The sequence below is a fragment of the Schistocerca serialis genome, chromosome 11 (assembly GCF_023864345.2).
Source record: "Schistocerca serialis cubense isolate TAMUIC-IGC-003099 chromosome 11, iqSchSeri2.2, whole genome shotgun sequence".
Lineage (NCBI taxonomy): Eukaryota > Metazoa > Arthropoda > Insecta > Orthoptera > Acrididae > Schistocerca > Schistocerca serialis.
Genome location: NC_064648.1, coordinates 158,949,635 through 158,973,383, shown reverse-complemented (window position 1 = coordinate 158,973,383; position 23,749 = coordinate 158,949,635). Strand labels below are relative to the sequence as shown.

Here is a 23,749-nt window from a genome sequence, read left to right as displayed (position 1 = left end):
GAGGCGAATAAACCTGAACGGGTGAATGCCAGTCGCTGTTTATGTGGTTGTTTAGGTGTGCGAATGATTATCGTTGTCATAATTATTAGCGTAATCCACAGATTCTGACTACAAGAGTGTAAATAAGCGACTAACAGCTACAGCAGGCAAGAAAGATTACATTTTATCGTCTCAATGTATCCAAATAAACGAAATTCTGAGATAAAATTTTTGACAGGACCCTCCACTACTTATGGCATGTTGTACAGTCCCCAGGTAGCAGCCACTTAAGTTCTATTCCCCAAATAGTGGGGAAAACGCATTGTACGGTCACTTGATAACGCCTAACCGGAGAATAAACGACGGGAAACTGAACAGGTGATTGTCGCAGGGCTAGGAAGTTATCCGGACTATAACTTTTGACAATGGCACGAGTAGTTACAGAATTAGTGATGACAAGATTGTTTGTTAAAACGAGGAAGGAGAACAAACGGAGACATTATACAAATTATATGGAAGGCTATGACTGTTTCAAAGTTATATAGAAATTTCGTACTTCTACTTTTAGATCTCACGCTTGAGTAACTGGAGTCTATGAATGAAATGTGAAACTGTTTCTATCACAAAACTTTTTCCTTCTGGTAGGCATAATAGGCATGTTGGTACTTCGTGAACTATAGTCTGTTGTGTTATTTATGTAAATGAGGTACACAAAAGTGACCATTTGTGCCAAAACAGTCTCGCTTTTTTGGCGTGTGTTACAATTGCTGCAGTGTTAGAAAGAGCTATTTCGTTGTATCTAGCAGACAGTGACAAAACGGAAGTAATCATATCGAGAAACCACTCCAGTCTTGGGTGTTATCCATATTAACAGCTTTTTCGTCATTGTTGTTGTTGTTGTTGTCTTCAGTCCTGAGACTGGTTTGATACAGCTCTCCATGCTACTCTATCCTGTGCAAGCTTCTTCATCTCCCAGTACTTGCTGCAACCTACTTCCTTCTGAATCTGCTTAGTGTATTCATCTCTTGGTCTCCCTCTACGATTTTTACCCACCACGCTGCCCTCCAATGCTAAATTTGTGATCCCTTGATGCCTCGGAACATGTCCTACCAACCAGTCCCTTCTTCTTCTCAAGTTGTGCCACAAACTCCTCTTCTCCCCAATTCTATTCAATACCTCCTCATTAGTTATGTGATCTACCGATCTAATCTTCAGCATTCTTCTGTAGCACCACATTTCGAAAGCTTCTATTCCCTTCTTAACTATTTATCGTCCATGTTTCACTTCCACACGTGGCTACACTCCATACAAATACTTTCAGAAACGACTTCCTGACACTTAAATCTGTACTCGGTGTTAACAAATTTCTCTTCTTCAGAAACGCTTTCCTTGCCATTGCGAGTCTACATTTTATATCCTCTCTATTTCGACCATCATCAGTTATTTTACTCCCCAAATAGAAAACTCCTTCACCACTTTAAGTGTCTCATTTCCTAATCTAATTCCCTCAGCATCACCTGACTTAATTCGACTACATTCCATTATCCTCGTTTTGCTTTTGTTGATGTTTATCTTATATCCTCCTTTCAAGACACTGTCCATTCCGTCTAACTGCTCTTCCAAGTTCTTTGCTGTCTCTGACAGAATTACAATGTCATCGGCGAACCTCCACATTTTTATTTCTTCTCCATTGATTTTAATACCTACTCCGATTTTTTCTTTTGTTTCCTTTACTGCTTGCTCAATATACAGATTGAATAACAGCGGGGACAGGCTACAACCCTGTCTCACTCTCTTCCCAACCGCTGCTTCCCTTTCATGCCCCTCGACTCTTATAACTGTCATCTGGTTTCTGTACAAATTGTAAATAGCCCTTCTCTCCCTGTATTTTACCCCTGCCATCTTTAGAATTTGAAAGAGAGTATTCCAGTCGACACTGTCGAAAGCTTTCTCTAAGTCTACAAATGCTAGAAACGTAGGCTTGCCTTTCCTTAATCTATTTTCTAAGATAAGTCATAAGGTCAATATTGCCTCACGTGTTCCAACATATCTGCGGAATCCAAACTGATCTTCCCCGAGGTCGGCTTCTACCAGTTTTTCCATTCATCTGTAAAGAATTCGGGTTAGTATTTTGCAGCTGTGACTTATTAAACTGATAGTTCGGTAATTTTCACATCTGTCAACACCTGCTTTCTTTGGGATTGGAATTATTATATTCTTCTTGAAGTCTGAGGGTATTTCGCCTGTCTCATACATCTTGCTCTCCAGATGGTAGAGTTTTGTCAGGACTGGCTCTCCCAAGGCCGTCCGTAGTTCTAATGGAATGTTGTCTACTCCCGGGGCCTTGTTTCGACTTAGGTCTTTCAGAGCTCTGTCGAACTCTTCACGTAGTATTGTATCTCCCATTTCATCTTCATCTACATCCTCTTCCATTTCTATAATATTGTCCTCAAATACATCGCCCTTGTATAGACCTTCTATATACTCCTTCCACCTTTCTGCTTTCCCTTCTTTGCTTAGAACTGGGTTTCCATCTGAGCTCTTGATATTCATACAAGTGGCTGTCTTGTCTCCAAAGGTCTCTTTAATTTTCCTGTAGGCAGTATCTATCTTGCCCCTAGTAAGATTACATCCTTACATTTCTCCTCTAGCCATCCCTGCTTAGTCATTTTGCACTTCCTGTCAATCTCATTTTTGAGACGTTTGTATTCCTTTTTGCCTGGATCATTTACTGCGTTTTTATATTTTCCCCTTTCATCAATTAAATTCAATATTTCTTCTGTTACCCAAGGATTTCTACTATCCCTTGTCTTTTTACCTACTTGATCCTCTGCCGCCTTCACTACTTCATCTCTCAGAGCTACCCATTCTTCTTCTACTGTATTTCTTTCCCCCATTCCTGTCAATTGTTCCCTTATGCTCTCACTGAAACTCTGTACCACCTCTGGTTTAGTCAGTTTACCCAGGTCCTATCTCCTTAATTTCCCACCTTTTTGCAGTTTCTTCAGTTTTAATCTACAGTTCATAACCAATAGATTGTGGTCAGAGTCCACATCTGCCCCTGGAAATGTCTTACAATTTAAAACCTGGTTCCTAAATCTCTGTCTTACCATTATATAATCTATCTGAGACCTTCTAGTATCTTCAGGATTCTTCGATGTATACAACCTTCTTTCGGCATTGGACAAAGACATTTTGATCCTGAAGTTGTTCTCCGTCTCTAATGACCCCGCTGTAGACGGAACATTAAACACTAATTTCCTTTCCCTCCTTTTTTAAATCCGTGCTCATTTGCGGACAACATCTTTTCTGTGTCGAGGAAATTTATTATGTTCGAACTTATAACATGGTCAGGAATACTGCAGCAAACCAACGTTAAGGATATTTGGCTTGTAATATTGCGTGTCTGTCACCTGCGGATTTTTTTTCCCCCAGTCGCTTGGGACTCTTGCACTGAACGAGAGACTAGCGACAAATGCAAGCTAAATCGTAGAGTACTCCCTGCAAAACAAAACTGGAATTCCGTCCGGATATGACGACTTGTTTGTTTCCGTCTCTTTCCGTGACTTCTCAACGTCTACTGTACGCTCTCCACGCGGGAACTTTCCGCGACGGTCAATTGGTGGGCCGTTTGTACGATCCTCGTGCGTGATCGATTTCTTAAACGCGAAATTTTAAACTTCAGCTTTTCTTTCGCTGTCTTCTATTGCCAGACTACTCAACGAGTGACCAGGTAAAACACTTCGGCCACCTTAGGTATGGCCAGAATTTTCTCGGGTTCTTCACATGATTTCACTAAGGTATTAGGGTGAAACCTGTTGTATACTTTTTTACAGACGTCCAAATTTCCAGTAACGTTTGCCTGTCGGCATTCCTCGTCCTGTGTAGAACCGAGAAACTGGTTACTCAGCATTTTCCGATTTTTTGTTATTAAACGATGCCGGGTCTTTCTGTCCCCAACCCACACTTCCCCAGAGCGAGATTATTTACGATCAGATTAAACTTTTGCCCGTAATTCCACTATGTCCTCTTCTTTTTTTTTTTTTTTGAGTCATCAGTCTTCTTCTGGCCCATTTGATGCGGGCCGCCGCCAATTCCTCTCCTCTGACAACCTCTTCATCTCCCCCCTTCTCTTCAATACAGCTTTAGAAAGTGTTGTGAGGAAACTCAAACTGGTACTTGCTGGGATCCTCCAAGAAAGCTAAACTAACGTGTTAGCATACCCAGATGACATAGTGCTCATTGGAAATAATGAAACAGAGATTAGGCAATTAGGCAATTATTTGTGAAGCATCAAGACTTGGCCTGGAAGTAAACGACGAGAAAACGAAATATATGATAGTTCAAAGATGTAGTGATCATTGCGATAACCAATCACATCTAACATTGTGAATTACTTCGAAGGAAACGGCCTATTGACACACAGTTAACATGGGTTTAGGTAACATCGTTCTTGTGAAACACAACTAGCTCTTTATTCACATGAAGTGGTGAGTGTTGCTGACAAGGGATTTCAGATCGATTCCGTATTTCTGGATTACCAGAAGGCTTTTGAAACTGTACCACAGAAGCGGCTCGTAGTGAAATTGCGTGCTTATGGAATATCGTCTCAGTTATGTGGCTGGATCTGTGATTTCCTGTCAGAGAGGTCACAGTTCGTAGTAACTGACGGAAAGTCATCGAGTAAAACAGAAGTGATTTCTGGCGTTCCCCAAGGTAGTGTTATAGGCCCTTTGCTGTTCCTTATCTACATAAGCGATTTGGGAGACAATCTGAGCAGCCGTCTTCGGTTGTTTGCAGATGACGCTGTCGTTTATCGACTAATAAAGTCATCAGAAGACCAAAACAAACTACAAAACGATTAAGAAGAAATATCGGAATGCTGCGAAAAGTGGCAGTTGACCCTAAATAACGAAAAGTGTGAGGTCATCAACACGAGTGCTAAAAGGAACTCGTTAAACTTCGGTTACACGATAAATCAGTCTAATCTAAAAGCCGTAAATTCGACTAAATACCTGGGAATTACAATTACGAACGACTTGAATTTGAAGGAAGGCATGGAAAATGTTGTGGAGAAGGCTAGCCAAAGACTGCGTTTTATTGGCAGCACACTTAGAAAATGTAACAGACCTACTAAGGAGATTGCCTACACTACGCTTGTCCGTCCTCTTTCAGAATACTGTTGCGCGGTGTGGGATCCTTACCAGATAGGACTAACGGAGTACATCGAAAAAGTTCAAAGAAAGGCAGCACGTTTTGTATTATCGCGAAATATGGGAGAGAGTGTCACAGAAATGATACAGGATTTGGGCTGAACATCATTAAAAGAAAGGCGTTTTTCGTTGCCACGGAATCTTCTCACGAAATTCCAATCACCAACTTTCTCCTCCGAATGCGAAAATATTTTGTTGTCACCGACTTACATAGGGAGGAACGATCACCGAGATAAAATAAGGAAAATCAGAGCTCGTAGGGAAAGATATAGGTGTTCTTTCTACGCGCTATACGAGATTGGAATAATAGAGAATTGTGAAGGTGGTTCGATGAACCCTCTGCCAGGCACTTAATGTGATTTGCAGAGTAGCCATGTAGATGTAGATGTAATAGTTGGTGAACACAAATTCGAGCGTGTTCAGCAGTTTAAATTTCTGGGATCAGTGATAGATGAACAAAATCAGAGAATGGCAGAAATGAAAGCAAGACTACAAAATGCTAACCGAGCCTATTATGCAATACAAAATCTCCTAGGGGCCAAACTGCTGACTAGAAAAACTAAAATAAAGTTATATAATATAATCATCAGACCAGTTCTAATCAATGGGGCAGAGACATGGAACCTAACGAAAACAGAACACCACCATTTACAAGTGTTTGAGAATAAAGTCTATAGAAAAATCTTTGTTCCGTATTATGACAATGAATCACAATTCTGGACGAGAAGACACAACATAGAAATACACTAGCTATCACTGCAGCCAACAATAGTAAACACAATAAATGCTAGATGACTGCAATGGGCTGGACATTTGATGAGAATGAAAAAAGACCAAATTGCGTTGAGAATGGTTCAAATGGCTCTAATGACTTTGTGACTTAACATCTGAGGTCATCATTCCTCTAGACTTAGAACTACTTAAAGCTAACTAACCTCAGGACATCAGACACATCCATGCCCTAGGCAGGATTCGAACCTGCGCCCATAGCAGCAGCGCGGTTCCGGACTGAAGCGCCTAGAGCCGCGCAACCACAGCGGCCGGCAAAATGTGTTAAGAATATTCAGCGAGAAACCATGTGGCAAAAGACCGAGGGGAGACCCGGGAGCACTTGGGGCAATGAAATTGACTGCATATGCGAAAGATTATGTCAGAGACAGCAAAGGACTTGTGAGAGCAGTTGAACGGAATGGACAGTGTCTTGAAAGGAGGATATAAGATGAACATCAACAAAAGTAAAACGAGGATAATGGACTGTAGTGGAATTAAGTCGGGTGATGCTGAGGGAATTAGATTAGAAAAAGAGACACTTAAAGTAGTAAAGGAGTTTTGCTATTTGGGGAGCAAAATAACTGATGATGGTAGATGTAGAGAGGATATCAAATGTAGACTGGCAATGGCAAGGAAAGCGTTTCTGAAGAAGAGAAATTTGTTAACATCGAGTATAGATTTGAGTATCAGGAAGTCTTTTCTGAAAGTATTTGTATGGAGCGTAGCCATGTATGCAAGTGAAACATAGACAATAAATAGCTTAGACAAGAAGAGAATAGAAGCTTTCGAAATGTAGTGCTACAGAAGAATGTTGAAGATTGGGTGGGTAGACCACGTAACTAATGAGGAAGTATTGAATAGGATTGGGGAAAAGAGAAATTTGTGGCACAACTTGACTAGAAGAAGGGATCGGTAGGTAGGACATGTCCTGAGGCATCAAGGGATCACAAATTTAGCATTGGAGGGCAGCGTGGAGGGTAAAAATCGTAGAGGGAGACCAAGAGATGAATACACTAAGCAGATTCAGAAGGATGTAGGTTGCAGTAGGTACTGGGAGATGAAGGAGCTTGCACAGGATAGGGTAGCATGGAGAGCTGCATCAAACCAGCCTCAGGACTGAAGACCACAACAACAATAACATGTGAAAGATTGGGAATAAATAACTGGCAAGAGGCAGCACAAGACAGGAGCATCTGGAGGAATCGAGTGAGATCGGCACGGGTGCTTCGCGTCCCTTAGAAGCCTACTACTGCTGTATGATTCCCTTTCAGAGGTGGAATGCGCCGCAGTCGCTGTTTTCGCCGCTGCTGCAAAGGTCAGCCACAGGCCTTGAACCCCGGACGCCGGCAGCCGCCGCCTCACTTCTCCCCCTCCTCCTCCTTTCCCTTCTATATTTTTGATTCGTCACGCCGGATCCGCACACCTGCTGGAGTTGATGTTTTTCGTCTCCTGTGACGCACTTACGATTTGCAATCCCACACGAAACAGTCTTCGAGCTTTAACAAAACAAGAATTACGTCACGAATTATTCAGAGAGGAATGGAAAAACTTGTATAAGTCGACCTCGGGGGAGATTTGTTTCGGTCTCGCTCTGTTCCCAAATACGGGTTGCATTTCATGTCCTTGGTCTCATAACTCCAGTCTGCTTTCTGTACAAACTGCAGATAACCTTTCCCTGTTGACTTTAAAATTTCCGAGAAAATGGTTCAAATGGCTCTAAGCACTATGGGACTTAACATCTGAGGTCATCAGTCCCCTAGAACTACTTAAACCTAGCTAACCTAAGCCACCTAAGGACGTCACACACATCTATGTCCGAGGCGGGATTTGAACCTGAGACCGCAGCAGAAAATTTCCAAGAGTGCATTCCGGTCTACATCATAACAATCGTTCTGCAAATTTACAGAAAGCTGCACTACTGGCCATTAAAATTGTTACACCACGAAGATGACGTGCTACAGACGCGAAATTTAACCGACAGGAAGAAGATGCTGTGATATGCAAATGATTAGCTTTTCAGAGCACTCAAACAAGGTTGGCGCCGGTGGCGACACCTACAACGTGCTGACATGAGCAAAGTTTCCAAGGGATTTCTCATACACAAACACCAGTTGACCGGCGTTGCCTGGTAAAACGTTGCTGTGATGCCACGTGTAAGGAGGAGAAATGCGTACTATCACGTTTCCGACTTTGAGAAAGATCGGATTGTAGCCTGTCGCGATTGCGGTTTATCGTATTGCGACAGTGCTACTCGCGTCGGTCGAGATCCAATGACTGTTAGCAGAATATGGAATCGGTGGGTTCAGGAGGGTAATACGGAACGCCGTGCTGGATCCCAACGGCCTCGTATCACTAGCAGTCGAGACGACAGGCATCTTATCCGCACAGCTGTAACGGATCGTGCAGCCACGTCTCGATCCCTGAGTCAACAGATGGGGACGTTTGCAAGACAACAACCATCTGCACGGAAAGTTCGACGACGTTTGCAGCAGCACGGACAAACAACTCGGAGACCGTGGCTGCGGTTACTCTTGACGCTGCATCACAGACAGGAGCGTCTGCGATGGTGTACTCGACGACGAACCTGGGTACACGAATGACAAAACGTCATTTTTTCGGATGAATCCAGGTTCTGTTTCCAGCATCACGATGGTCGCATCCGTGTGTGGCGATATCGCGGTGAACGCACATTGGAAGCGTGCATTCGTTATCGCCATACTGGCGTATCAACCGGCGTGATGGTATGGGGTGCCATTCGTTACACGTCTCGGTCACCTCTTGTTCGCATTGACTGCACTTTGAACAGTAGACGTTACATTTCAGATGTGTTACATTCGATCCCTGCGAAACCCTACATTTCAGCAGGATAATGCACGACTGCACGTTGCAGTTCCTGTACGGGCCTTTCTGCATACAGAAAATGTTCGACTGCTGCCCTGGCCAGCACATTCTCCAGATCTCTCACCAATTGGAAACGTCTGGTCAATGGTTGCCGAGCAACTGGCTCGTCACAATACGCCAGTCACTGCTCTTAATTAACTGTGGTATCGTGTTGAAGCTGCACGAGCAGCTGTACCTGTACACGCCATCCAAGCTCTGTTTGACTCAACACCCAGGCGTATCAAGGCCGTTATTACGGCCAGAGGTGGTTGTTCTGGGTACTGATTTCTCAGGATCTATGCACCCAAATTGCGTGAAAATGTAATCACATGTTCTAGTATAGCCTGTTTATCATCTGTATTTCTTCTTGGTGTAGCAATTTTAATGGCCAGCAGTGTATAGTCGTTGGTTTACCATTATTTAACCAATCTTCTGAGATAAGTCGTAGGGTCAGTATTCTCTGTGACCAAAACTGATCTCCCCCGAGTCGGCTTCTGCCCGTTTTCCCCATCTTCTCCAAAAAATTCATGTCACCGTTTTACAGTTCAGTACGTCTCGCACCTGCCTAATTTCAAATTGAAATTCTTAAGCTCTTCTTGGCGTTTGAGGGTATTTCGGCTGTCTCATATACTAGTATCTCGCAGACCATGTGGAGAAATTTTGTCGCGGATGGGTCTCCCAAGGACCACAGTAATTCTGAGTGAACGTCATATACTGCAGGTGCCTTGTTTCGACTTATGCCTGTCAATGCTCACTCACATTTTTACCGCTGTATCATATCCCCTGTATTATCTTGATGTACTTACCCTGTCTTCAATTCTTTTTCTTTTGCACATACTTATATATTCCTCCCACTTTTAAGTTTTCCCTTCGTTCGTCAGTAGCCTATTGGTTTGGCATCTGAGCTTTTAGTATCCACACAGCTGCTTTTCTTCCCTCCGAAGGTCTGTTTCAGTTTCCTAACGGCGGTACCTATCTTTCCTGTAGTTGTACATGCTTCTCTAAATTTGCATTCGTCCTCTAACCAGTCCCACTTAGCCAATCTCATGTTTTGTCCTCCTTTTCGCCTGCTTCTTCTGGTTAATTTTTATTTTTTCTCCTTTCGTCAGTCAAACTGGATGCATCCTATGATATCCAAAAGTTTCTGTTGGACTTTAACTTTTTTACTTTTTTGTTCGTCTGCTGCCTTCCCTATTTCGTGCCTCATAGTTAACCCTTCGTCTTCTTTTATATCCCTCTCCCCTGTTTGTGAAACATTGCCTTATGCTCCCTCTGCAACTCTCAACTCCCTGTGACCTCTTCAGTGTGTCCATGTCCCATCACATTAATTTTGTATCTTAGTGCCATTTTTTTAGTTTTAATCTGACAGAAGCCAATAAATTAAGAAGTCTGTCGTCTTCTGTCCTGGAAATGTCTTACAGTTCAGAACCTTGCTTAATAAACGTCTGTCTTTCCGTTATACAATCAATTTGAAACCTTCCTGTGCCTTCAGCCACGTATTACACTCTATATATTGTTCTGCCAGGCGCCTTCCTCTTTCATTCGTTTCCCTTGACCCCACCTTCTCCAACTACTTTTTTTTTCTTTTCTTACTTTTGCTTCTCTCTACCGTTGTAAGGATAACGTTTGCTTTTGATTATTTTCTATTTAATTAACTAAATAGTCGTTATTATTATTATTATTGTATGAGCCATCAGAATCAGGCGAGGTACAATTACTCAATGTCGCCTTTGATGGTTGGCCTTCCTTTGTGCCCAAAATTTTTTCATCCTTTCAGAATGAAATCTCTTCTTTCATCAGACTATGGTGTTCCAGTCCTTTTTCTAATTTCCCTCTGACCAACTTTCCAATCAAATATATTTTTTCTGCATGTTCTTCTGTCTGTAACGTCTGTCTGAGTTATACTGGTTACTTTAAGATCCTCCATAATCGCAGCGATCCATTTAATTGGCTCAGTTTTGTCCTTACTTCTGTTTTCGTAGAATTCTAATACTTGTTTTGTCAACCCAGTGGGTGCCATTCTTTTAATGCGCGCATAAAATTTAAGTCTTCGTTTACTCGTGTAACCATGTATGTCCGTGTATTCTTCTATTTCCTTATTGCTTCTCAGCTTATAAGTTTCTCCATCGGTAACTTTTGGGCCGAATATTTCTTCTGAATTTCTTCAATATCCTTCTTTCTCTTTAAAATTAAAATTTTTGCTCCATAAAGACATTCAGATTGGATTATGGTACTTTAATGCCTAAGTTTACTGAATTAACAAAGTGAGTTTTCATTATAAATATTTTGTGTTAATTGGAATGCAGTTGCCATTTTTTGATAGCGAAATTCGTTTGTAGCTTTTTCCAGACCGTTTTCTTGTACGATTTCTCCCAAGTATCTAAACAGAGAAACCCTTTTTATTTTTCCATATTTTGTGTTCAAAAACTTTGGTTTCCATTTGTTGCATGGTATATATTCCTTCTTTTCGAATGATATTAGTGGTACTACTTTTTCCGCAACTTCTTTGAGAATTTCAATTTATTTTTGAGCTGTGGTAATATCCCTAGTTAAAATTTTTAGATGAGCTGCAAATGTGAGGCAATCTACTCTAATATTACTTCTATCTTACTTGATTGATTGATCTATATTTTGAATCGACTTTTGCTTTCGGTATTCTGTAATTACCTTTTCCGAAACACAGTTAAACTGTAATGGGGACAGTTCATCTCCTTGTCTAACACCAGTCTTTATATAAAATGGTTCAGAAATTTCTCCCATGAAACTTCAGAGCTAATGTCGGTTAACATTTCCTTAATCAGTGTTTGACTCCTATTATGTAGCCCTTGTTCCTTTAAAATCTGGAAAAGAGATTCACGATCAACTGAGCCGTACACCTTTTTAAAATCCGCAAGTATATACTCACTGTCGTTACTAGAAATCCTTTGGTGTCTGAGGATTAAGCTTAAATTAAGAACTTGTTCTGGACAGGATCTATTTGTTCTGAAGTCTACTTGGTATCCACCAATTTTAGATACTTACTGTTCTTGGGCTCGGTCACGTAAACATTTCAAGATAATTTTGTATGTTAGGGGGAGAAGAGAGATTCCTCGGTAGATATTGACATCAGTTCTATCCTCTTTTTCATGCAATGGATGGATGAATTAGGGCAATTTTCCAGTCTTCAAGTATTTTCTCAGTTTGCCAGATATGTCCTGTTCGTTGAGTGATCTCTTTTATATTGTTAGGGCCAGCTGATTTTATTAGTTCTGCAATTATACCCTCTTCTCCGGATGCTTTATTGTTTTTATGTCTCTTCATTTGCCTAGTTATTTCTTCAGGTTGTGTAGAGTTAGGGTTCGTGTTATCAGTTTCCTGTGGTGGGAATTTATTCACTCGTTCAGGACAGTTAACAGTTTTTCAAAATAATTAGCAAGTACCTTACGATTTTCCTGGTTGTTAAGAGTCAAACTGCCATTTTCATTTTTGAAGCAAAGACTTTGATGTTGGTAACAAGTTGGTTTTGTTTTGATGTTTTATAAAAGTTTCTTGAATTGTTATTTTGGAAATCTTTCTCAATTTGTAAAACTTGGGCATTTTCGTAGTTTCTTTTAATCTGTCGGATTAATTTAGATGTTTCTTTTCTTATATTTAGAACGGTGTTGTACGTATTTCCAGTTTTGTTACTATTCCAATGTTTGAATGCCTCACGCCTAGACTTAACTGCTGTTTCACAATCCGCTTTCCACCCAGGGTGTTTTTGTTACTTTCGAAGCGGGGTTAAATTTGTGCTGTTTCGATGAACTTTTCTTTTAAGATTTGCCACTTGTTGGATTGTTTTTTGTCAAGTTCGCTTGTTAGAGTAGGGGTTTTTTAGCAGTGTCAAATTTTGGGATAACATTTTTGTTTTGAAGAGTTTTTGAGGTTGAAGTTTTATTTTTATTCGCGTAAAATAACGGTCAGAATTAAACTTGTTATATTTTTCCGTCCCATACGTTAGTAATTTACCAAGAGACAATATTGATCGTGAAATATGTAGAAACAGACGAATCACACTGCTTTTGAATATGTCACTATTCGCACATTATTCTGCTGAAAGCAATAGAATACAAACACACTTCGTGCATAAGACCCATATGTTTCTGTTGTCTGGTATTATTATCATAGACACTTTCCTTGACACATAAAATTTTTTTATGGAGTCCGAAGATTCACCCTTTCTTATACTTCGCTCGACTTTCTAATACACGAATATTTTTCTAAATGTAATTACTTTTGCTTCAAAAGAGAATGTGTCGAATATTCTTGCCGCTTTTGGCTCAGATTTAGCAACAATTGTGGAATTGTTTCCTCCTGTGCTGGTAAACAGTTTTATTGCTTTTGCCGATTTATTACCACGTCAGTAAGGTTTATTTGATACGTTAAATAATGTAGACATTACATTCCATATAAGTTTCCAGCGTTCAGCATTCACTGATTTGGCTGAAAGTGTAGCGAAAAAAACTCGGCATTGTTGGATGGATATAAGGCGTCTTTTTGTAAAAGGTAAGGTCTTCTGGTGTTTACTAGCAACTTTTTATTAGTAAAAGAAAACGGCACTATTGAGTAAATGTCTGTACGTTACAAGAATATAGTAAATACAGTGTCCTGTAATATACACTATGTGATCAAAAGTATCCCGATACCCCCAAAAAACATACATTTTTTTTATATTAGGTGCACTGCGCTGCCACCTACAGCCAGGTACTCCATATCAGCGACCTCAGTAGTCATTAGACATCGTGAGAGAGCAGAATGGGGCGCTCTGCGGAACTCGCGGACTTGGAAAGTGGTCAGGTGATTGGGTGTCCCTTGTGTCGTACGTCGGTACGCGAGATTTCCACACCACTATACATCCCTAGGTCCACTGTTTCCGAGGTGATAGTGAAGTGGAAAAGCGTACAGGCAGACCTCGTCTGTTTACTGAGAGAGACTACCGACAGTTGAAGAGGGTCGTAATGTGTAATAGACAGACATCTATCCGCACCATCACACAGAAATTCCAAACTGCATCAGGATATACTGCAAATACTATGATAGTTAGGCGGGAGGTGAGAAAACTTGGGTTTCATGGTCGGGCGACTGCTTATAAGCCAAACATCACGCCGGTAAATGCCAAACGACGCCTCGCTTGGTGTAAGGAGGGTAAACGTTGGACCATTGAACAGTGGAAAAACGTTGTGTGGAGTGACAAATCACGGTACACAATGTGGCGATCCGATGGCAGGGTGTGGGTATGGCGAATGCCTGGTGAACGTCATCTGCCAGCGTGTGTAGTGCCAACAGTAGAATTCGGAGGCTGTGGTGGTGTTTTTCATGGAGGGAGCTTGCACCCCTTGTTGTTCTATCACAGCACAGGCCTACACTGATGTTTTAAGCACCTTCTGGTTTCCCACTGTCGAAGAGCAATTCGGGGATGACGACTGCACCTTTCAACACGACCAAGCACCTGTTCATAATGCACGGCCAGTGGCGGAGTGGTTACACGACAATAACATTCCTTCAATAGACTGGCCTGCATAGAGTACTGACCTGAATCCTACAACACACCTTTGGGATGTTTTGGAACGCCGACTTCGTGCCAGGCCTCACCGACCGACATCGGTACCTCTCCTCATTGCAGCACTCCGTGAAGAATGGGCTGCCATTCCCCAAGAAACCGTCCGGCACCTGATTGAACGGATGCCTAGGAGAGTGGAAGCTGTCATCAAGGCTAAGGGTGGGCCAACACAATACTGACTCCACCATTACCGACGGGGGGCGCCACGAGCTTGTAAGTCATTTACAGCCAGGTGTCCGCATACTTTTGATCACATAGTGTGTCGTATGTCCCTGGGTCCTTAGGGAACTTAATGTGGTGTCACTGCCAGACACCACACTTGCTAGGTGGTAGCTTTAAATCGGCCGCAGTCCATTAGTACATGTCGGACCCGCGTGTCGCCACTGAGTGATCGCAGACCGAGCGCCACCACAAGGCAGGTCTCGAGAGACTGACTAGCACTCGCCCCAGTTGTACGACGACTTTGCTAGCGACTACACTGACGAAGCCTTTTCTCTCATTTGCCGAGAGACAGTTAGAATAGCCTTCAGCTAAGTCCATGGCTACGACCTAGCAAGGCGCCATTTGTAACATTGCATGTATCTAAAGAGTCTCACTTGTATCGCCACAATCTCCAGATGTACCACAAGGATGGATTAAAGTTAAGTATTAAAAAGGCTACGTACTTTTCTTTATAGCATTCATTACGTTTCCTGTTTCAGACCTCACGCCATCCTGCCTTAGCTTAGCGCGTGCCTTTCGGCTCCCTCTCATTGTGTCTAGGCTGTCTGGTCTAGACACAACACTTAACAACCACAATATGTCGATTTTATGGCACTACATACACTCCCTATCTAAAAAACTATATTACAAATCAATAGCCGCGCGGGATTAGCCGAGTGGTCTGAGGCGCTACAGTCATGTACTGTGCGGCTGATCCCGGCGGAGGTTCGAGTCCTCCCTCGGGCATGGGTGTGTGTGTGTGTTTGTCCTTAGGATAATTTAGGTTAAGTAGTGTGTAAGCTTAGGGACTGATGACCTTAGCAGTCAAGTCCCTTAAGATTTCACACAAATTTGAACATTTTTTGAACAAATCAATACAAACGTTAGTAACTGCATTCGTCAGATATCGTATTCAGAAGTGTAGCTCGCTGGCCGGTTGGGGCGCTGCTGTCGCTGGGGTTAACAAAAGCGAAACAGAATGCCGCGCTCACTGGGGGCCTCGCAGCTTGCAGCGAAAAGAAATGGAGGCACAAAACGTAGAAAAATCGACTGGCGCAGTAATTTTCCCCCCACTCGACGAGGAGGCCCCAAAAAAAGGAAAGAAAAGAAAAAACAAAAAAAAAGAAAAGTTAAAAATAAAAAAGCAAAAAAGAAAAGAAAAAAGTAAAAACGTAAAAAAACAAAGAAAGAGAAAAAAGAAAAAAGAAAAAAGAGTAAAAAATAAAAAATAAAAAAAATAGAATCGTTGGCGATCACGTGAATGGGATGACAAACGACCGCATTGAGTGTATCCTGTGTTTGAGAAGCTACGAGCCGGTCGGATTGGCCGAGCGGTTTTAGGCGCTACAGTCTGGAACCGCGCGACCACTACGGTCGCAGGTTGGAATCCTGCCTCGGGCATGGATGTGTGTAATATCCTTAGGTTAGTTAGGTTTAAGTAGTTCTAAGTTCTAGGGGACTGATGACCTCAGAAGTTAAGTCCCATAGTGCTCAGAGCCATTTGAACCATTTTTGAAGCTACGAATGCGAACACTGTAGCAGAGCCGCGATGCTTCAGTACACGGGATCTCCTGAAGGCCGTGTGACCGCTGGCCTTCCAAACCGCCTGCCAAGACGCCACCTGACATTCAGCACTTGTGATTTTCCTCGCGTTACACGAGAAATGACGTCAATCCATCCTTTTTTTTTTCTTTGCTGTTTTTTTCGCGACTTCGAAGCTCATTTATGCTGATGGCTTTTGCATATTTAAGAAAACGAGCAAAGCCGTCCATAGTAGCAGCTTCGCCTGTTTAGTTTTTCATAGTGTCTCTCTGGGCGATTACGGAGCATCATTTACCGCAAATGGCTTGTCCGTTTAACAAAATGAGCGGAACCGTCGGTAATAACAACTTACTTGACTTCACTTTTCGCAGCGCCATAATGAACCGCAGCCAGGAGGAAACTTAGTAGCTGTGACCGGCAAACACACGTAGTCCGTACCTTTCTTATTTCTTCATTAATTTCTTTTTTTTATCTCTCACTCTCTCAACTCTGCCGCTTGCGATGTTTCGCAACAGTCGCAATCTTGTTGCAACGATTTGACGGCTCCCTAACCAGTTGTCGAAATTACAACTCCTCGATTGCGGCACGCGGCAAAACGAAGCTTTGTCGCGGAACCTGGCAGAATATTCAGAGAGATTCTTGTTGTACGTAAAGTATGCTAGCGGCAAGACGCAATCGATGCCTTCTCTGCGCGATAGCAATGGAAATAGTATCGACGACAGTGCTGCCAAAGCAGAGTTACTAAACATAGCCTTCCGAAATTCCTTCACCAAAGTAAATATTCCAGAACTGGAATCAAGAACAGCTGCCAACATGAATAAGATAGAAGTAGATATCCTCGGAGTAGTGAAGCAACTTAAATCACTTTATAAATGCAAGTCTTCCGGTCCAGACTGTATACCAGCTTCCTTTCAGAGTATGCTGATGCAATAGCTCCATACTTCAAGAGTCACGTACAACTGCTCGCTCGATGAAGGATCCATATTCAAAGACTGGAAAGTTGCATGGATCACACCAACGTTGAAGAAAGGTAGTAGGAATAAAGCACTAAATCATAGGCGCATATCATTAGCGTCGATATGTAGCAGGATTTTGGAACATATACTGTGTTCGAACATCATGAATTACCTCGAGGAGAACGGTCTATTGACACACAGTCAACACGAATTTAGAAAACATCATTCTTGAGAAACACAACTAGCTCTTAACACACGAGAACTCCTGAGTGCTATCGATAAGGAATTTCAAATTGATTGCGTTTTTCTAGATTTCCAGAAAGCTTTTGACACTGTAGCACCCCAGCGCCTCGTAGCGAAATTGCGTGCTTATGGAATATCGTCTCAGTTATGTGACTGGATTTGTAATTTCATGTCAGTTCGTAGTAATTGGCGGAACTTCATCGAGTAAAACAGAAGTGATTTTCGCTTTCCCCAAGGTTCTGTTATAAGCTCTCTGCTGCTCCTTATCTATATAAACGATTTAGGAGACAATCTGAGCAGCCGTCTTAGGTTGTTAGCAGGTGATGCTTTCCTTCATAGTCTAGTAAAATCATCAGAACATCAAAACAAATTGGAAAACGATTTAGAAAAGATATCTCTATGGTGCTAAAATTGGCAACTGACAATGAATGAAAAGTGTGATATCTTAAACATGAGAGCTAAAAGGACTCCGTTAAACTTCGCTTACACGATAGATCAGACAAATGTAAAGGCCATAAATTCGACTAAATATCCAGGAATAACAGTTGCAAACAACTTGAATTGAAAAGAACAGCCGGCCACGGTGACCGAGCGGTTCTAGGCGCTTCAGTCTGGAACCACGTGACTGCTACGGTCGCAGGTTCGAATCCTGCCTCGGGCATGGATGTGTGTGATGTCCTTAGGTTAGTTAGGTTTAAGTAGTTCTAAGTTGTAGGGGTCTGATGACCTCAGATGTTAAGTCCCATAGTTCTCAGAGCTATTTGAACCATTTTTGAAAAGAACACGTAAAAAATTTAATGAGGCACGCGAACCAAAGAGTGCGTTTTATTGGCAGAAAATGTAACAGATCTATTAAAGAGACTGCCTACACTACGCTTGTTTCGCGGTCGAGGATCCTCACCAGATGGGATCAACGGAGTACATCGAGAAAGTTCAGAGAAGGGTAGCAGGTTTAGTATTGTCGCGAAATAAGGTAGATAGTGCCACAGGCATGATACGTGAACTGGAGAGGCAATAATTAAAACAAAGGCGTTTTTCGTTGCGACGGGATCTTGTCATGAAATTTCAATCACAAATTTTCTCCTCCGATTCCGAAAACATTCTGTTAGCACCTACCTACATAGGGAGAAATGATCATCCGATAAAATAAGAGAAATCAGGGCACGTACAAAAAAATTTAAGTGCTCGTTCTTCCCGCGCGCCGACTTTTTCGATGTCAACCGTCAGTCCCATCTGATGCGGATCCCACACCGCACAGCAATACTCCAGAATAGGGCGGACAAGCGTGGTGTAAGCAGTCTGTTCGGTAGACCTGTTGCACCTTCTAAGTGTTCTGCCAATGAATCGCAGTCTTTCGTTTGCTCTATCCACAACATTATCTATGTGATCGTTCCGATTCAGATTATTTGTAATTGTAATCCCTAAGTATTTAATTCAATTTACAGCCTTCAGCTTTGTGTGACTTATCGCGTAATCGAAATTTAGCGTATTTCTTTTAGTACTCATGTGAATAACTTCACACTTTTCTTTATTCAGGGTCAGTTGCCATTTTTCGCACCATACAGATATCTTACGTAAATTATTTTTCAATTCGTTTTGGTCATCTCATGACTTTACGAGACGGTAAATGACAGCATCGTCTACAAACAGTCTAAGACGGCTACTCAGATTGTCTCCTATGTCATTAATATAGATCAGGAACAATAGAGGGCCTATAACACTTCCTTGGGGAACGCCGGATATTACGTCTTTTTTACTCGATGACTTTCCGTCTATTACTACGGACTGTGGCCTTTCTGACAGGAAATCACGAATCCAGTCGCACAACTGAGGGGATACTCCGTAGGCACGCAGTTTGATTAGAAGACGCTTGTGAAGAACGGTGTCGAAAGCCCTCTGGAAATCTAAAAATATTGAATCAATTTGACATTCCTTTCGATGGCACTCATTACTTCGTGAGTATAAAGAGCTAGTTGTATTTCGCAAGAACGATATTTTCTGAATCCGTGCTATGTGTCAATAAATCGTTTTTTTCGGTATATGTTCCAAAAACCTACTGCAAATCGATGTTAGTGACATGGGCCTGTAATTCAGCGGATTACTCCTACTTCCCTTTTTGGGTATTGGTGTGACTCGAGCAATTTTCCAGTCTTTAGGTACGGATCTTTCTGTGGGCGAGCGTTTGTATATAATTGCTAAATGTGAAATGTTTTTAATGTCATGTTTCTTGTATTCAATGTGCTGTAATACAATAATCTTTCTTGCTAAAAATAAGTACCACATTTGAAGATGTTCATCACCGTAATGAGCATTCACGATTCATTGTTACTTTTATAATCAAATCTATGCCATAGCAGCTGACTGGCACGAGTGGCGCATGCTTGAATTTCCAAAAACAGTGAAACATAATTTTTTTTAATTTCTAACTGACAAGCGAAACACCAGTTGTGTCATAGCTATAGCTTTAAAAATGCTCTCACAATGAAAAATGTTCATAAAACATTTCACCTTCCTTTTTTCGCTGACTTAGGGGTTGAGTTTTGCTATTTGGGAAGCAAAATAACTGATGATAGTCGAAGTAGAGAGGATACAAAATGTAGAGAGGCAATGGCAAGGAAAGCGTTTATGAATTTCTAACTGACAAGCGAAACACCAGTTGTGTCATAGCTATAGCTTTAAAAATGCTCTCACAATGAAAAATGTTCATAAAACATTTCACCTTCCTTTTTTCGCTGACTTAGGGGTTGAGTTTTGCTATTTGGGAAGCAAAATAACTGATGATAGTCGAAGTAGAGAGGATACAAAATGTAGAGAGGCAATGGCAAGGAAAGCGTTTATGAAGAAGATAAAGTTGTTAACATCGAGTATAGATTAAGTGTCAGGAAGTCATTTTTGAAAGTATTTTTATGGAGTGTAGCCATGTATAGAACTGAAACATAGACGATAAATAGTTTAGACAAGAAGAGAATAAAAGCTTTTGAAATGTGGTGCTACAGAAGAATGCTGAAATTAGATGGGTAGATCACATAACTAATGAGGAGGTACTGAACAGAATTGACGAGAAAAGAAATTTGTGGTATAACGTGACTAGACAAATGGACATTACGAAACGTCAAGGTTCAAAAATGGTTCAAATGGCTCTGAGCACTATGGAACTTAACTACTGATCTCATCTGTCCCCTAGGACTTAGAACTACTTAAACCTAACTAACATAAGGACATCACACACATCCATGCCCGAGGCAGGATTCGAACCTGAGACCGTAGCGGTCGCGCGGTTCCAGACTGTAGCGCCTAGAACCGCTCGGCCACCTCGGCCGGCTAAACGTCAAGCGATCACCAATTTAGTACTGGAGACAAGCTTGGACGGTAAAAACCGCAGAGGGAGACCAAGAGGTGGATAGAGCAAGGAGATTCAGAGGGATGTAACTTGCAGCAGTTGCTCGGAGATGAGGACGCTCGCACAGGATAGGGTAGCATGGAGAGCTGCGTGTAACGGGTCTGGACTGAAGACCACAACAACAAAAGGTATTGATGCGTATTTTTTGTTTCTAAAATGCAAGTAAATACACAATTTCATAGATTTATCTTCGGAAATGCTTGCTCAATGAAAAACTTTAATAATGGCTTTCATGCGCTACTTCACCCCCCTACGGGTTCATTTCCAAAAATATTGAAAGAAGCATTTCTTTTATTTCTAACGAAGAAGCCCATGGAAATGCTTTCATTATAATTTCATAAAACACCCACTTAGGGACTGAGTTTCGAAAAACACTGAAATACGCATTTCTTTATTCCTTACCAAGAGGTCAAATATCAGTTTTTTATAAATCTAGCTTTAAAAATACTTTCATAGTGATTTTTTAAACTTTCATCCACTATTTCACCCTCGCAGTGATGAAATTTATAAAAATGCTGAAACACGCATTGCTTGATTTCTGACCAAGAAACCAAAACTTCAACGTTGCCTCTATGGCGATTTATTTTTAGGAAGTTTTTCATACTCTATTTCAACCCCCTTGGGGGTGGAGTTTCGAAAAATCATTTCTGAAACGACGCCCACATTATCAACACCATCTGCTAATTTTAAGTTTCTATCCTTATTAGTTTGGGCTGGGCAAAAATGAGTCGGGACACTGCCTTTTATATATAGCGATTACAGCTCTTTTCTTATCGCTCCCACAGGGTAGCGAAGAAAAACTAATTACAACACTCACAGAGGCGTTTAAGCATTTATTCTTCGCGGCGTACGTAGGTGAATGGAGAGGGAGAAAGCTACACTGCTACAGTGGGATATACCCTCTGCCATGCACTTCGCATTGGTTTGCAGAGTATGTCTATAGATGTAGATGAAGCAGAGAAATCACAGGGAACGGAAGAGTACTCACTTTACAACGGTCTGCATCCTGTTGTTAGACATCGTCGTTGGAGAAATAAAGATCGAAGCTCCTCCGAGCTCCGAGTAATTATAATTACGGAAACGTTCCACTTTCCGTGTATTATTCCAGTTCGTCAGCGTAGAGTATATTTCCGACGAGTTCCGGGTTCACAAGCTGGAAAGTCAGTTACAGAACGCGCGAAGCAGCAACAAACGATTCGTATTGTCACCGTCAAAGCTCTTCGATACGAGTGCCAGAGACGTGCCTACGCGTCAACAAAGACGATATACAACGCCCGCAGCCTGCTGCTTCAGCCGGCGACTGTCCCAACACTGAAACGAAAAGGCGCCGCCAGGCAGTTCTCGGGACGGAAGCCGACAACCAGTAGCGGCGCGGCAAAGAGAGGGGGCCGGAGGGGAAGTGCTGCCGGTTTAGCGTCTTTCTCGGCATAATTCACCGCCGTGTTTTGCGGTAGAAAATAATTCATCCCTGCAGGCTGTTTCTCGTGGCTAATTCCTTCCGTAATATTAAGTCTACAATACATTTCTATCTGTATCTAAATTACATCTACATCTACACACATACTCCGCAATCCACCACACGGTGCGTGGCGGAGGGTACCTCGTACCACAACTAGCATCTTCTCTCCCTGTTCCAGTCCCAAACAGAACGAGGGAAAAATGACAGTCTATATGCCTCTGTACGAGCCCTAATCTCTCTTATCTTATCTTTGTGGTCTTTCCGCGAAATATAAGTTGGCGGCAGTTAAACTGTACTGCAGTCAGCCTCAAATGCTGGTTCTCTAAATGTCCTCAGTAGCGATTCACGAAAAGAACGCTCCCTTTCCTCTAGAGACTCCCACCCGAGTTCCTGAAGTATTTCCGTAACACTCGCGTGATGATCAAACCTGCCAATAACAAATCTAGCAGCCCGCCTCTGAATTGCTTCTATGCCCTCAATCCGACCTAATAGGGATCCCAAACGCTCGAGCAGTACTCAAGAATAGGTCGTATTAGTGTTTTGCAAGCGGTCTCCTTTACAGATGAACCACATCTTCCCAAAAATCTACCAATGAACCTAAGACGACTATCCGCCTTCCCCACAACTGCCATTACATGCTTGTCCCACTTCATATCGCTCTGCAATGTTACGCCCAAATATTTAATCGATGTGACTGTCTCAAGCGCTACACTACTAATGGAGTATTCATACACTACGGGATTCTTTTTCCTATTCATCTGCATTAATTTACATTTATCTATATTTAGAGTTAACTGCCATTCTTTACACCAATCAGAAATCCTGTCAAAGTCATCTTGTATCCTCCTAGTCACTCAACGACGACACCTTCCTGTACACCACAGCATCATCAGCAAACAGCCGCACATTGCTACCCACCCTACCTAAAAGATCATTTATGTAGATAGATTACGTCTAATGTATTATGTCTAATCAAGGGAAAAAAAAACATGTAATGTGAGTTAGTAATCACTAAAACGGACGCACGAGCGCAAATCTGAAGTGCAGGTTGCCTATCTGACAGCTTTCAGGGGCAAAAAATCTTGTTTCTAGTATAGTTATTGACCAAATTAAAAAATTTAAAGCACTGTCGTAAACTATGCTCTGTAAAAATCTTCTCGTAGTATCATATCCCCTGCGTCATCCTCATCTACTTCTATAATATTGTCCTTGAATTTGTTTGCCATATGTTATTGTTGTTGTTGTTGTGGTCTTCAGTCCAGAGACTGGTTTGATGCAGCTCTCCATGCTACTCTATCCTGTGCAAGCTTCTTCATCTCCCAGTACCTACTGCAATCTACATCCTTCTGAATCTGTTTAGTGTACTCATCCCTTGGTCTCCCTCTACGATTTTTACCCTCCACGCTTCCCTCCAATACTAAATTGGTGATCCCTTCTTCTAGTCAAGCTGTGCCACAAATTTCCCTTCTCCCCAATTCTATTCAATACCTCCTCATTAGTTATGTGATCTACCCATCTAATCTTCAG

The 23,749-nt window shown here is 41.9% G+C and overlaps 1 protein-coding gene across 2 annotated transcripts in view; it reads right to left on the bottom strand.

Annotated features, from left to right (window-relative positions):
* The window catches only part of LOC126426795 (neprilysin-2-like), a 238,528-nt gene extending 216,459 nt beyond the window's left edge, over positions 1-22,069 (bottom strand). For both annotated transcript variants that reach the window (XM_050088794.1, XM_050088795.1), the window contains exon 1: positions 21,752-22,069. In XM_050088794.1, coding sequence (XP_049944751.1) covers positions 21,752-21,783 — 32 coding nt within the window. In that variant the 5' untranslated portion in view covers positions 21,784-22,069. The remainder of the gene's footprint in view (positions 1-21,751) is intronic.
* Between the last annotated feature and the right edge of the window lie 1,680 nt (positions 22,070-23,749).